The sequence below is a fragment of the Bison bison genome, unplaced genomic scaffold, assembly GCF_000754665.1.
Source record: "Bison bison bison isolate TAMUID 2011002044 unplaced genomic scaffold, Bison_UMD1.0 scf7180017864144, whole genome shotgun sequence".
NCBI lineage: Eukaryota > Metazoa > Chordata > Mammalia > Artiodactyla > Bovidae > Bison > Bison bison.
In genome coordinates this window covers 1916688-1930329 of record NW_011494716.1, presented here as the reverse complement: position 1 = coordinate 1930329, position 13642 = coordinate 1916688, and the positions used below count along the sequence as shown (strand labels likewise).

The 13642-nt window shown below is 50.2% G+C and overlaps 1 protein-coding gene across 1 annotated transcript in view; it reads right to left on the bottom strand.

The window, feature by feature from the left end:
* LOC104988919 (chromosome unknown open reading frame, human C16orf96) overlaps positions 1 to 13642 on the bottom strand; it is a 34723-nt gene that overhangs the window by 5562 nt on the left and 15519 nt on the right. Inside the window, exons 6-12 of the mRNA XM_010840409.1 lie at positions 12386 to 12471; positions 11967 to 12077; positions 7611 to 7685; positions 6197 to 6361; positions 2994 to 3112; positions 2220 to 2282; positions 788 to 880 (exon numbers count right to left, since the gene is read on the bottom strand). Coding sequence (XP_010838711.1) covers positions 788 to 880; positions 2220 to 2282; positions 2994 to 3112; positions 6197 to 6361; positions 7611 to 7685; positions 11967 to 12077; positions 12386 to 12471 — 712 coding nt within the window. The remainder of the gene's footprint in view (positions 1 to 787; positions 881 to 2219; positions 2283 to 2993; positions 3113 to 6196; positions 6362 to 7610; positions 7686 to 11966; positions 12078 to 12385; positions 12472 to 13642) is intronic.

Here is a 13642-nt window from a genome sequence, read left to right as displayed (position 1 = left end):
TGGGGCAGGTGGGATCTTAGTTCCCAGACCAGGGATCAAACCCAAGCCCCCGGCATTGGAAGGGCTAAGTCTTAATCACTGGACCACCCGTCCCTCTTAACCTCTCATCTCAAGAGTCAGGCGAGGGAAGGGGGCATCAGGCACAGGCCCCCAGGCCCCTCACCTTCACGTGGCCGTGGCTGCTGTCCAGCTATCACTCCCCACCCTCGAGCCTAGGGGCCCAGGTGTCGGAAGCACTCATGAAGCCATGGGGTGTCAGGGGCTGAGGAGCGGGGCTGGGGCTGGGGGGCCGGCCGGGGGGGCAGAGAAACAGGAAGGTTGAGGTGCCAGGCCTGCCATACGCTAGCTGTGACCTCAGGCCGGTGGCTGAAACTCTCTGAGCCTCAGTTTCTTCAACTGTGAAATAGGATGATAGCAGAATGACCTCAAAGGGAAAGTGTAAGGTTTCAATGAGGTCCGAACTATCAGAGCACTTGGCACAGAGCCTGCCCAATCACAGGAAGCCCCCTGAGGACCCCGAGGGGTCATGACTCACTTCTTCCAGCAGGAAGCCAGTCTGTCAACCTCACTCACAGGGGCGTGTGAGGTTTGAGACCCTCCCTCACCTAACAGTTCTTGGTCCACAACAGACGCCTGAGAACCTGTTCGTTCTTCTCCCCGTGAGTATCTCACGCACCCGTCTGCAGCCCCACCACCCGGGACAGTGTCCCTCACAGATGGCTGCGGTGCCCTGGACAGTCTTTGCGTCTTGGGACTGCAGTTTGCGCCCGGACCCCTACCTGCTCACCTCATCTGTTGGCGCTGCAGGTACTCGTAGCTGTTGGCGCTGGCCGGCCGCAGCCATGGCAGCAGGTGGGTGTTGCGAATGGTGATGAGTTGCCTGTGGAGGACAAGAGCAAAGGGGGGGTGCACGTGGCCAGCAGAGGGCCCGGCTCCCACCTCCTCCTGGAAGCCCACCCTCAAACGTGGCCTTTCCTCCAGAAAGATCCACAGCGTGGGGCCACCATCCTCTTCGTAGGTCATTGAGAACAACTGTTCTGATGATAAAAGGAAAACTCAGAACGGGTGAGTCCTAGAAATGGGACGTGGGTTGGAGGGTGCCATGGGTTCAGTGGAGGAGAATGTAAAGTGACTGCGGATGGGCACGGGGTTTCCTTTTGGGGTTGGGCCATATTGTCAATGTACTAAATGTCCCTGAACTGTTCACTTTCTTTTTTTTTTTCTTAGGCCACAACACCCAGCACGTGGGATCTTAATTCCTCGACCTGGGATCAAATTTGTAACCCTTCCCTGTAATGGAAGCAAGGAATCTTAACCACAGGATAGCCAGGGAAGTCCCTGAACTGTTCACTTTAAAACGGTTAATTTATATTATGTGTATTTGACCTCATCACAAAAAATTAAAGCATCAGCCTTCTGAGGAGCTGGAACTGTTCTACATCTTGATCTGAGTGGTGGGGAGATGAAAATATTTTGGAATTTGAGGTGAATGGGCTTCCCTCAGATGGTAAAGAATCCTCCTGCAATGTAGGAGGCCCCAGTTTGATCCCTGGGTCAGGAAGATTCCCTGGAGAAGGGAATGGCTACCCACTCCAGTATTCTTGCCTGTAGAATTCGATGGACAGAGGAGCCTGGCGGGCTATAGTCTATGTGGTCACAGTCAGACACGACCGAGAGACTTACACTTTCATTTGGGGTTTCCCAGGTGGCGCTAGTGGTAAAGAACCCACCTACCAATGCAGGAGACATAAGAGACCAGGGTTAGATCCCTGGGTTGGGAAGACCCTCTGGAGGAGAGAATGGTAACCCACTCCAGTATTCTTGCCTAGAAAATCCCATGGACAGAAGACCTTGGCAGGTTACAGTCCATGGGGTCGCAAAGAATCGGACATGACTGAAGCCACTTAGCATGCACACACATGCACTAAATCCCACTGAGTTTTCCACTTTAAAATGGCTGATTTTGTATGTGAATTTCACCTCAATACATAAAGTATTAGACTATAAAAACATGTGCAGGGAAGTCCTACAGGGTTCAGCTTTCCCCGAGCTTCCTCTTACCCTTTTCCTCTGGAGTCCACCCTGTTCCTGGACACAGCGGGCAGCAGACGGGACTGGGGAAGGGAGGGGCACAGTACTGCCCAGGGAGCTAATGGGATCGTGTGCACAGAACGGTGTGCATGGATGTTCCCGTCCCCGACCACCCCCGCAGTACTCACGGGCTGGTCATCATCTCCACGGGCCGGTTGCAGGAGATGCATTTCACCCGCTCAAACAGTTTCCTGGAAGACACCCCACTCCGTCAGCCGCCGCCCCGGCTGGGCCCCATGAGGCCACCCCTGCCCTGGGCAGTGCTTGGGGGAGGCTGCAGTTCCGTCCGTGCCTCAGGGCCAGGGCTTCCCCCCAGATCCCACTCCTTCTGGCCTGGCCTGGCTCAGCTCAGCTCCACTGGCCCCAGCTGACCGTCCCGCGGGGCCACTTGGGGCCTCAGTGGGGGATAAAAGTGGTTGTAGTTTCTCTCCTCGCCCCAAACACAGTGGAGGCCTTCTCAACCAGGGAGAGCGACCCTTCACGGTGGGACACTGGAGGGCATGAGGGGTGACATGAGGACAGGAGCCCCCCAGGAAGATCGGGTCCCTCTGCCAGGGGCTCTGTCTGGATGGGGTGGGGGCCTGGCTCTAGTTCCAGGTCTGCCCAAGCTCCCTGAGTGGCCTCGCAGGGGCCCCCTCCCTCTCTGACCCTCTGTTTCCTCATGAAAGAACGTGGAGCCCAGGCCAGGGAGGCCCATCTCCGAGCTCTGGTGCTCTCTGCCTCATCTCTCCCTCCACTGGGAAACCCCACATCCCCCCTCCCCGGGTTTACAGGTCTGAGTCCTTCCTCCCAGAGTCCAGAATCTGCCGGGAAACCTCTCTCATTTCCTCTCTGGAGGGAGGGCCGTGCAGCCTCTGGGAGCTGCAAGGGCTGCAGGGGACCCCGCCCCTGGAGGAACTCACCTCCTAAAGCCGGCAGCATTGTCGGGGTCAAAATGGAAGCCTTCAATCAGCAGCTTCCTGACAACTTTCCAGACCTCGTCCATGTCTTTCTTCAGATCATCCAAATCGCTGGGAACCAGCTGCCAAAAGCCAAAGGGAAGAGTGTTTAGTCAATTAAGTAAACACTCCGCCTCCCTCCAGCAACCTGCAAAGTTATAGAGAGAGTAACAAGATTGACGGCAACTCACTCCAGTAGTCCTGCCTGGGAAATCCCATGGACAGAGGAACCTGGAGGGCTACAGTCCACGGGGTCCCAAAAGAGTTGGACACGACTTAGCAACTAAACAACAATAAGCAAGATTGACCAAGAAAAGTGAGGTGGTTGTGGACTTCCCTAGTGGTCCAGTGGTTAAGAATCTGCCTTGCAATGCAGGGGATGCAGGTTCGATCCCTGGTCAGGGAACTAAGATCCCCCATGCCACGGCGCAGCTAAGCAACTAAGCCTGCAAGCCACACCTAGAGAATCTGTGCACCGCAATGAAAGATCTCATATGATGCGATGAAAATCCTGAGTGCTGCAACCAAGACCAACTACAGTCTTTTAAAACTACACACATACACACACAGACCAAAACTATACACAAGTTGCAAGAATAGTCCAAAGAACACTCCTATATCCACTTAAATTCACCAATTCTTAACATTTCACAATGTCTTCTTTATCTGTCCATATGTATGTAAGTGTTTGTTTTCTGAATCATGTAAGAATAATCACAGACATCACAATATATTACCCCTACAAAAAGTTAAACATGAAATTACCATACGACCCAGCAATTCCACTCCTGGTGATCACTAAACGAACACAGGTGATCATTAAATGATGAATGGATAAATAAATGACCACTCCTGGGTATCTACCCAAAGTCACGGGAAACAGGTCTTCAAACAAAAACTTACTCACGAATGTTCATAGCAGCATTATTCACAAGAGTCCAAAGGTGGAAATAACCCGTGTCCGTCAGCAGATGAACAAACAAAATGCGGTCTGTCTGTCTGCCCATGTTATTCAGTCATGGGAAAAAATGAACTTCTGATTTATGTGACAACATGTGAATGTTAGTTACTCAGTCATGTCTTAACTCTTTGCAAACCCATGGACTGTAGCCTGCAAGGCGCCTCTGTTTATGGGATTCTCCAGGCAAGTATACTGGAGTGGGCTGCCATTCCCTTCTCCAGGGCATCTTCCCGATCCTGGGATCAAACCCGGGTCTCTGGCATAGCAGGCAGATTCTTTACCATCTAAGCCATCAGGGAAACCCATGTTGCAACATGGTGAACCTTGAAAACATGATGCTGAGTGCAAGAAACCAGACACTAAAGGTCACATGCTGTGTGACTCATTTATATGAAATGTCCCAAATTGGCCAATCCAGAGAGTAGATTAGTGGCTGCCAGGGACTGGGGGAAGGGGGAGTGAGGGGTCACTGCCTCACAGGTCTGGGGTCTCCTTCTGGGGGGATGGAAATGTGCCAGAACCAGAGAGAGGTGGTGCTAACACAACACTGTGAGTAACAAATGCCACGGGATTCATCACCTGAAAATTGTCAGTGGTTGATTTTATGTCACGTGAATGTTCCCACAATGAAAAATACACAAAGAAAAGGAGAGCAGTGAGGGCAGGGCCACTTAAACCAACAAACAACAGAAAAGCTTTCAATCAGGAAAAAAATTTAGACACATAGAGAGGAAAAAGACTAGAATCATGAACCCTGAAATACCCACTATGTAGATTTAGTCATTATTAACATATTGCTCCATCTGCCTTTTTTTTTTCCCCCCTCTCTATTCAGCTGTGCTGTGCAGCTTGCCGGATCTTAGTCCCCAGACCAGGGATCGAACCCCTACAGTGGAAGTGCAGAGTCCTAACCCTGACCTCCAAGGAATTGATGCAGTGTTGGTTTTTCCTTTAAGTTATAGAAATCACAACATTCCACCCAAATATTTTAGTGATTTTCTTATATGACTGCAGTACCATTATCCCACCTAACATAATGAGCACTCATGCCTGAATTTGATCTAATTTCCAGCCAATTTTCAGAGTTGGAGCAAGTGAAACATGGGAAGTCTCCTCATGTATTGCATTTGGTTGTTGTGACTCCTGAGACTCTTTCAATCTAGAGCAGTTTCTGTCCCACTTTTTTTCACCCTGCCATGGAATTATGGGAGAAAAACAGGTCAGTGGTTCTGCAGATAACTGAGTTAATTCAGCTGTAATTCTGCACTGATTTGTATGATTTTTACGACAAGTGTGTCCCGTATCTGTTTTGCTTATCGTCGTATCCTTCTTAACCAGAGGTACCCAATAGGTGGATGATGAGTGAATAAATCCTCACTTTACAGATGAGAAAACCAAGACTTGAACAGGTTCTGTAACTCAGGACACAATGCTGATCACGGCAGGGCTGGGACTCAGACCCCAAGTGCCTGATTCTAAACCCCAGTGCTTTTATCCACACCAGTCACACCAGCTGCAGGAACCACACAGCATGGAAGGGGTTAGCCTGACTTATCTTGTCTCTCTAGTGGACAGTACAAATGAAGGCTATGACTCCTTATCAACGTTTCCCCAGGGTCTGGCTCAACACAGGTGGTCCTTAAATGATGAATGGATAAATAAATGACCAGCAGGACGCTCCCTCTGCCCGCCACGTCCCTTTGCTTGTCCAGAGAGGACTACTATGGTGGTCAATGTCCCACACACTCCCCGACTATCACACTGAACAGGTCTGACCTGTGTAACCAACAGGATATTACAGAAGTGATGGAGTGTGACTTCTGTGGCTAAGTCAGAGAAGACATTGCAGCTTCTGTCTTGCTCTCTTGGATCATATGCTCCTGGAGGGGGGAACACTCGTTGCCGTGTTGTGAGGCTGCTCAAGCAGCCCTAAGGAGGCCACCGCGTGATGAGGAAGTGCCAAGTCTTGCTCACAGCTATGTGAGGGTGCTATCTTGGAAGTGGCTCTTCCAGCCCCAGTCAAGCCTCTGGACGATGCGGGCCCTGGACGACACCCTGACTGCAGCCTTGTGGGAGGCCCTGAGCCACCCAGTAAGCTGCTCCCAAATTCCTGACCCTCAGAAACTTTGAATGTTGCTGTCTTAAGGCACTAAATTTCAGGGTAGTTTGTCATGCAGGAGGTGGTGATTAATACAGAGCTCCTCACCTTGGTACGTACGTCTTTGTCCAACTGCTCCACAGCCTTCTTCCAGTCATCCTCATTGGCAACCACCCTGAAGAGCATGCCCTGAATCATTTCATTCAGCTGCATGGCCACCGTGTCCAGGTCAGCCCGGCTTGCCTTGCCTGCCAGGGAGCTCTTGTCGGCCTTCTGGGGAGAGATGGGACTCAGGGAGGCAGGGCTGTGGGGGTGGGAGAAGAGGGGATCTTGGGGAGGTCAGATCACTTTGGTCAGTTGTTCTAGATAGGGACCCTGGATACCCAGCCTTGGCTTAAATTCAACCTTGGGGTCCGGCTCAAACACAGCTATTAGATCAAAGCCAGGGTTTTCCTGTGATGGGGAAGTTGAGGTATGGTTTTTAAGTTCACTTAACAAATTGACACAAACTATAATTCAGAAAGATACAGGCAGGCCTGTGTTCATAGCAGCACTATTCACAATAGCCAAGACATAGAAACAACTAAAATGAACGACCAAAATCGACAGATGAATGGATAAAGATGTGGTGTGTGTGGCATGGAATATGACTTGGCCATAAAGAAGAACAAAATAATGCCATTTGCAGCAACATGGATGCAGCTAGAGATCAGCATACTAAGTGAATTAAGCCAGAAAGAGAAGGACAGGCACCACATGACATCATTTACATGTGGAATCTGAAGCATGACACGAATGAAGCTGTCTGTGAAACAGAAACAGCATCACAGACACAGGGAAAGACTGGTGGTTGCTGGGGGAGGGGTCGGGAGAAAGACGGAGTTGGAGGTTGGAGTTAGCAGATGTTAAGCTTTTATACATAGGATGGATAAACAACAAGGCTCTACCGTATAGCACAGAGAACTATATTCAATATCCTGGGGTAAACCATAATGGAAAAGAATGCATATACATGTATATATACCGTGTACATTGGGCTTCCCTGGTGACTTAGATGGTAAAGAACTCGCCTGCAATGCAGGAGGCCTGGGTTCAGTCCCTGGGTTGGGAGGATCCCTTGCAGAAGGGAATGGGAACCCACTCCAATATTCTTGCCTGGAGAATCCCATGGACAGAGGAGCCTGGTGGGCTACAGTCCACGGAGTCACAGAGAGACAGACAAGACTGCGTGTCTAACACTTTCACTGTGTGCATCGCTTTGCTGTACAGCAGTAATTAACATTGTAAAACAACTAAACTTCAGTTTAAAAAATTGTCACTAATCCTGAGTCGCTGACAATTAGAACTGGTGGGACAACTTTTGAGAACTTCCCCCGGATTTTCTATATGATAAAGGTGGATGGAAGCTTGGGAAGTCTGTGTGCCTGACTTCGTGCTGGCTGGATGATTCCATTTCCCTCAGTGGGAGAGCCGGGCTCGGGGTCAGGGATGGGGTAGGGGAGAGGAGTCTCTGCTCACTCACCTCTTTCAACTCCTGCTCCATCTCATTTCGGTCTGCCTTGTACATTTCTAGGTTTCTTAGTTGAGCATAGACAACCTAAGAACAGAGGCGGAGGGATGTCAGTCGTCCTCGGGGGTCCTGAGGACAGCCTCTGCCTTCAGCCTCCACCCTAGGAAGGGAGCAGTGGGGTGGGGTGGACAGCAGGCGGGCTGGCACAAGGAAAGGCTTGAGCTCCAGGTTTCCAGATCAAAAGGGAAGGAACGGGGGCTCAGGACAACCTGTCCCCTTGGGGGTGGCATCATAGAACTCTGCGACACAGGAAAGGAAGGAAGACTGGAGGAAGGAACGCACAAACCAGAGCTGATGCTTTGGGCCCCTAGATGTTTGAGGCAAGTGCATCTCTTCTGATCTGTAATGGAGTCTCTACATCAAGCAAGCACTTATATGCGACACGCACTGTGCCCCGTGTCAGGCGAAAACCCTCACTTCCCACCCCCATGACTCCACAAAGAACCAATTCCCTGCATCAATTCTGCCCTATCTCCACTGACTGGACCCTCCACACGACAGGAGCAGCCAGCTTCCCTGTTGGGAAGAGCCTCGATCTACTGGGCCATGTCCCCAGCAGTGGGGGAGGTCACTCTCCCTCCAAAACTGGAAATAGGCTTCTACTTCTCCCTTCCTATCTGGTCTCCCTTTCACTCTCAGAAACAGAACCCCCATCTTTCAGCTGGCATCTGGCCACCCAGAATCATGACTGTATTTCACAGCCTCCTTTATAGCTTGATGTGACCACTGAAGTATAAATGGAAGTGGGTAGCTGTTCTCTTCACTGCTGGCTTAGACACAGAGTTAAATCATTGGAGCACCAGCAGCTGTCTTGGACCATGAGGTGACCTTGTGAACAGAAGTCACACACCAAGGAGCTCTATACCAGCTCTGAGTTTCTTGAACATAAAAGAGAAATACGGGGTTTCCCTGGTAGTTCAGTGGTAAAGAACCCGCCTGTCAAGGCAGGACATGCAGGCTCCATCCCCGGGTCAGGAAGATCCCCTAGAGAAGGAAATGGCAATCCACTCCAATATTCTTGCCTGGGGAATGCCATGAACAGAGGAACTTGGTGGGCTACAGTCCATTGGGGTTGCAAACAGTCAGACATGACTGAGCGACTAACAACAACAAAAAACAAAAGAGAAATACACTTATGACTTAAGTCAGCTATCTGGGGGGTTTATGTTATTTGAAGACAAACCTAATTTTAATTAACACAAAGCTTCTTCACATCACCTTGCGCCCAGGTGGGTCTCAAAGTCTAGGTACAGGTGGTGGAGGTGGGGACGGGAGCTCCTGCCCTGCCTGGAGTCAGGCGTTTCCTCCAACCCCACGTTAGTGGGGAGCTGACCTTTTGGAGTCATCAGGCCCGACAAGAACACTTAGAGCCCCATTTGGCTGATCCTAATTAAAATCTACAAATATAGAGAAGATGGGACCCTCTAACTTCCACTGCCAGGGTTACCCATGCACGGGGTAGACTAAGGTCCTTCCCAGAATTTACACCTTCCCAGAACCTGTGAACGTGGCCTTATTTGGAAATGGCTCTTCGCAGGTGAAATCAGTTAAGATGTGCTCACACATGGATGAGGAGGCCACGTGAAGACACAAAGAAGAAGGTCACGTGACAATGGAGGCAGAGACTCGAGCGATGCGTCTAGAAACCAAGGAACACCTGGAGCTGCTAGAAGCTAGGAGAGGCCAAGAAGGATCCCCCCTGAAGCCTTCAGACAGCGCGAGGGCCCGCCAGGACCTTGGTTCAGGGCTTTCAGCCTCCAAGAATTGGGAAGAGTACATGTCTCTAGTTTTAAGTCACATGGTTTGTGGTTATATGTTACAGCAGCCACAGAAATGCCCAGTAAGTGGCAGAATCGGGATTGAAACCCAGGCCTATCTAACCACAACGGAAGGCCGCCTCCCAACCGGCTGGTTACTCTGCCTGAATCTGTTTCCTCCTTGCTCAAATGGCATTAATATCACTCCTGCTCCGAGGAAGCCGAGGGGACTAGAAATGGCATCTTCCTAGAAGAGTTAGCATTTGATACATGTCACCTCTCGTATCAGTCCTCTCCTGCACCCAGCCAGAGCCTTGGATATCACCGATTGTTCCAAGAACAGCTTTGGATGTATATAACTGATTCACTTGGCTGTACGGCAGAAACTAACACAATATTATAAATCAACTGTACTCCGATAGGAATTTTAAAAAAAGAAAATAAAAAGAATGGTTTTGGGGATTTCCCTGTTGATCCCGTGGTTAAGACTTCACCTTCCAAAGCAGGGGAGTGTGGTTTGATCCCTGGTTGGGGAGCTAATGGTCCCATATGCTTCTTGGCCAAAAAACCAAAACATAAAACAAGCAATACTGTAACAAATTCAATAAAGACTTAAAAAATGGTCCACATCAAAAAAAAAAAAAAGAGGTCCTGGAACGCAGCCTGTAGCTTATATAAGATGCCTGCCCGTTTGCAAAGGGCAGATAGTGTGTTCACATTTCCATACTGAGTCGGAAAGAGTTCTGTTCTCATTCACTTTCCTGCTGCATCCTTTGTGAGAAACGCTCCCAAAGCAGCAGTCTGAGGTGATGGAAATGCTTCCATCTGGATGGTGCTGACATGGCTGCACAAAGAGGCAAAAATGAGTCAAGCGGCTATGCTTCAAGCCTGGGCATTTTACTCTGTGTAAATCATGCTTCGATTAAAGACAAACAAATGCTATCACTCCCCCGCGAGAAACACAGAAGGGCCCGGGCGTTGTCCGTCTTCTTGACCGCTGTATCGCGGGACCCTGGAAGGTCGCCTGGTGCGGAGTGAAGGCTCAGTCATGTGGGCCGAATGACGCAGGGGTGATGGGGTTTCTCGTGCCACTTGTTACGTCCAGAACGTTTTCTCCCAGCTTTCCAGGTAGAAGGCAGTGTTGGCGGCGTTTCTTCACTAGCCCCGCTGCTGCAACAGAACCCGGGAGGGTGTCTGCCTCCCTCCTCTCTCTGCTGGAAGGGCTCCATGGGGCTGCTGATGATTCGCAGCCTGTGTTCATTTAAGAACTATTTGATGAAGTGTGCTATATACAAAGCCCCGCTCCAGATCCTTCTGGGGTCCACTTTTAGAAGCAATTAGCTCTTGTTGGCACGAGGGGCAGGAAGGAAGTCTGGACAAAGGCTGACTTAGTCCATTCAGCCTGTTGGGCCAAACTCCTCTTGAGCTTCTCTCAACGAGGGACCAGTGACGGCTTTCTGGAGGCAGATTCTGAGCCCCCCTTCTCCTACCCTGAGCGGAGTGGGATGTGGTACTGGACCCACATCAGACATGCCGGATGAACTGGTCCAGGTCTCCAACCAGGAAGGGTTCCAGTAGGTCCCTAGGACACAGCATCCCAGCCTTTCTGAAAAGCAGTGGCTAAACAAGAGCCCAGGGTTGGCAAGAGACGGCGCACTTCCTGATCCTAGTACTCACAAGTGTCTCGGCCCAAGACTGTGTATCCTGTGCCCACACACGGCCCTGGCGCTCCCTTCCTCTCCGCTCAGGCTGGGCATCAGCTCTCCTTCGATAAGCTTTCCTCCCATCCAACTTGCCCTGTGCAGGCTGGCTTGGTCACTCCGTGTGATGACCTTGGGAGGGGAGCTCTGCACTCCCCTCTGGCTCCCCACATCCTAGGGCGTCCCACCAACAGCCCCTGACTTGGAATGGAAAGCCCCCACAGGAACCACCTCAGGTGGCTCTGTTTGGGATTTTGTCTCATTACACCCCCGGGAGAAAAGGTCACCTCCTCCCCACTGGGAAGGACGGTGATCTTTTCTCTGAAGATCTGGGATGCCTCCGGGACAAGGCTCAGACCGGAATGGTCCCGAGGACCATCAGGCTGGGGTGGTCAGGGCAGCCCAGCCAGCCCACGGGAGGAGGTGTCTGGCTGAGTGACCCCTGGGAGGTGCTTTTCAGGGTCCTCACATTTCTCATGTCAGACGCCGCTGTTCCATCCAGTCCCTGTGGCGTGAGCGCTCAGACAATAAGCCAGTTTAGGGGAAAGGTTAGAGACATGCACAGCTGGTGCCAGAAATCCTCCTATTCATTCATTGATTCGTTCACTCGGCGCCAGGTGGGTGACCCCAGTGGTGAACGAGAAAGACCGTGTTCAGGTGCTCTGGTGTATGTGTGGGGGTGGGGTGGTGGGGTTGGTTTGCTTTTTGTGGCTGTCTACTTCACACACAGTGAAATGCCAGGAGAGTGTCCCTGGTTCCCCTGCCTTTGGGCTATCTGTGAAACCTCTGGGAAGAGTCTCAACGTCCCGATGAGGAATCCTCCCCACTCTGGGCCTCCCAGACCTCCAGACCTTTAACTCATCCAGGCGAATCTGGAGCCTGTTCACTGCCCTGTCCAGCACGATGTGGTGGTCCTTTATCATCTCGATCTGGTGGCCCCAAACTCTCTCAAGTTCCTCCTCCTACACAGGAGACACAGACATCTGAGGCCTCTTCTCTTGAGGTTGCCACGGCAGGGAAGGGACTTGAAGAGGGTACTAGCCTGGGGTAGCTTCCAGCCCACAGCCTCCTAAACCCTGTCAGGGGAACCGTACAGCCGCCCAACCTTGGGAGCCCCGCCCCAGATGGAGCAGATCGGCTTTCTTTTCGCTCCGGGACAGATGGTGCTTCTTCGTCTGGAAGGGCAGGACCTGCCCTCGCTCTGGCCATGGACTCTGCAGTCACCTCAAACCATCATCTTCTCAATGCCTTTTCTGGCCAGGACACTGACCTTCATCCTGGATTTCTGGAGGTTGCCAATCTTTTCCTGCAAGATGTCCAATGTTGACCCAAGCTTGGAAGAGGCTCCCATGTTAGCTGAAAGCAAAGGAGTGGGTGGCTGTCAGGGACAGGGATGGGGAAAAATGCTTCTAGAGCTCTATCTGCTTCTGTTACGAAGTATCTAAGATGATGTCTTCCAATAGAAGGAAGCTGTGAGCTTGGGGGCCTTTGAGGTCATCTAAAATTTTCTAGTGACATCTTTTAAAAGAAAAATCTAAAAATTAGCAGGTGAAATTAATTTTAAAAATCTTTTTAACCCACTCTAATCCAAAATTGTACAGGAGGCAGTGATCAAGACCATCTCCAAGAAAAACAAATGCAAAAAGGCAAAACGGTTATCTGAGGAGACCTTACAAATAGCTGAGAAAAGAAGAGAAGTGTAAGGCAAAGGAGAAAAGGATATACCCATTTGAATGCAGAGTTCTAAAGAATAGCAAGAAGAGATAGGAAAGCCTTTCTCAATGATCAATGCAAAGAAATAGAGGAAAACAATAGAATGGGAAAGACTAGAGATCTCTTCAAGAAAATTAGAGATACCAAGGGAACATTTCACGCAAAGATGGACACAATAAAGGACAGAAATGGTATGGACCTAACAGAAGCAGAAGATATTAAGAAGAGCTGGCAAGAATACACAGAAGAACTGTACAAAAAAGATCTTCACAACCAAGATAATCACGATGGTGTGATCACTCACCTAGAGCCAGACATCCTGGAACGTGAAGTCAAGTGGGCCTTAGGAAGCATCACTGCGAACAAAGCTAATGGAAGTGATGGAATTCCAGTTGAGCTATTTCAAGTCCTAAAAGATGATGCTGTGAAAGTGCTGCGCTCAATATGCAGGCAAATTTGGAAAACTCAGCAGTGGCCACAGGACTGGAAAAGGTCAGTTTTCATTCCAATCCCAAAGAAAGGCAATGCCAAAGCATGCTCAAACTACTGCACAATTGCACTCGTCTCACACACTGGAAAAGTAATGCTCAAAATTCTCCAAGCCAGGCTTCAACAGTATGTGAACTGTGAACTTCCAGATGTTCAAGCTGGTTTTAGAAAAGGCAGAGGAACCAGAGGTCAAATTGCCAACATCCACTGGATCATAGAAAAAGCAAGAGAGTTCCAGGAAAACATCTACTTCTGCTTTATTGACTATGCCAAAGCCTTTGACTGTGTGGATCACAACAAACTGGAAAATTCTTAAAAAGATGGG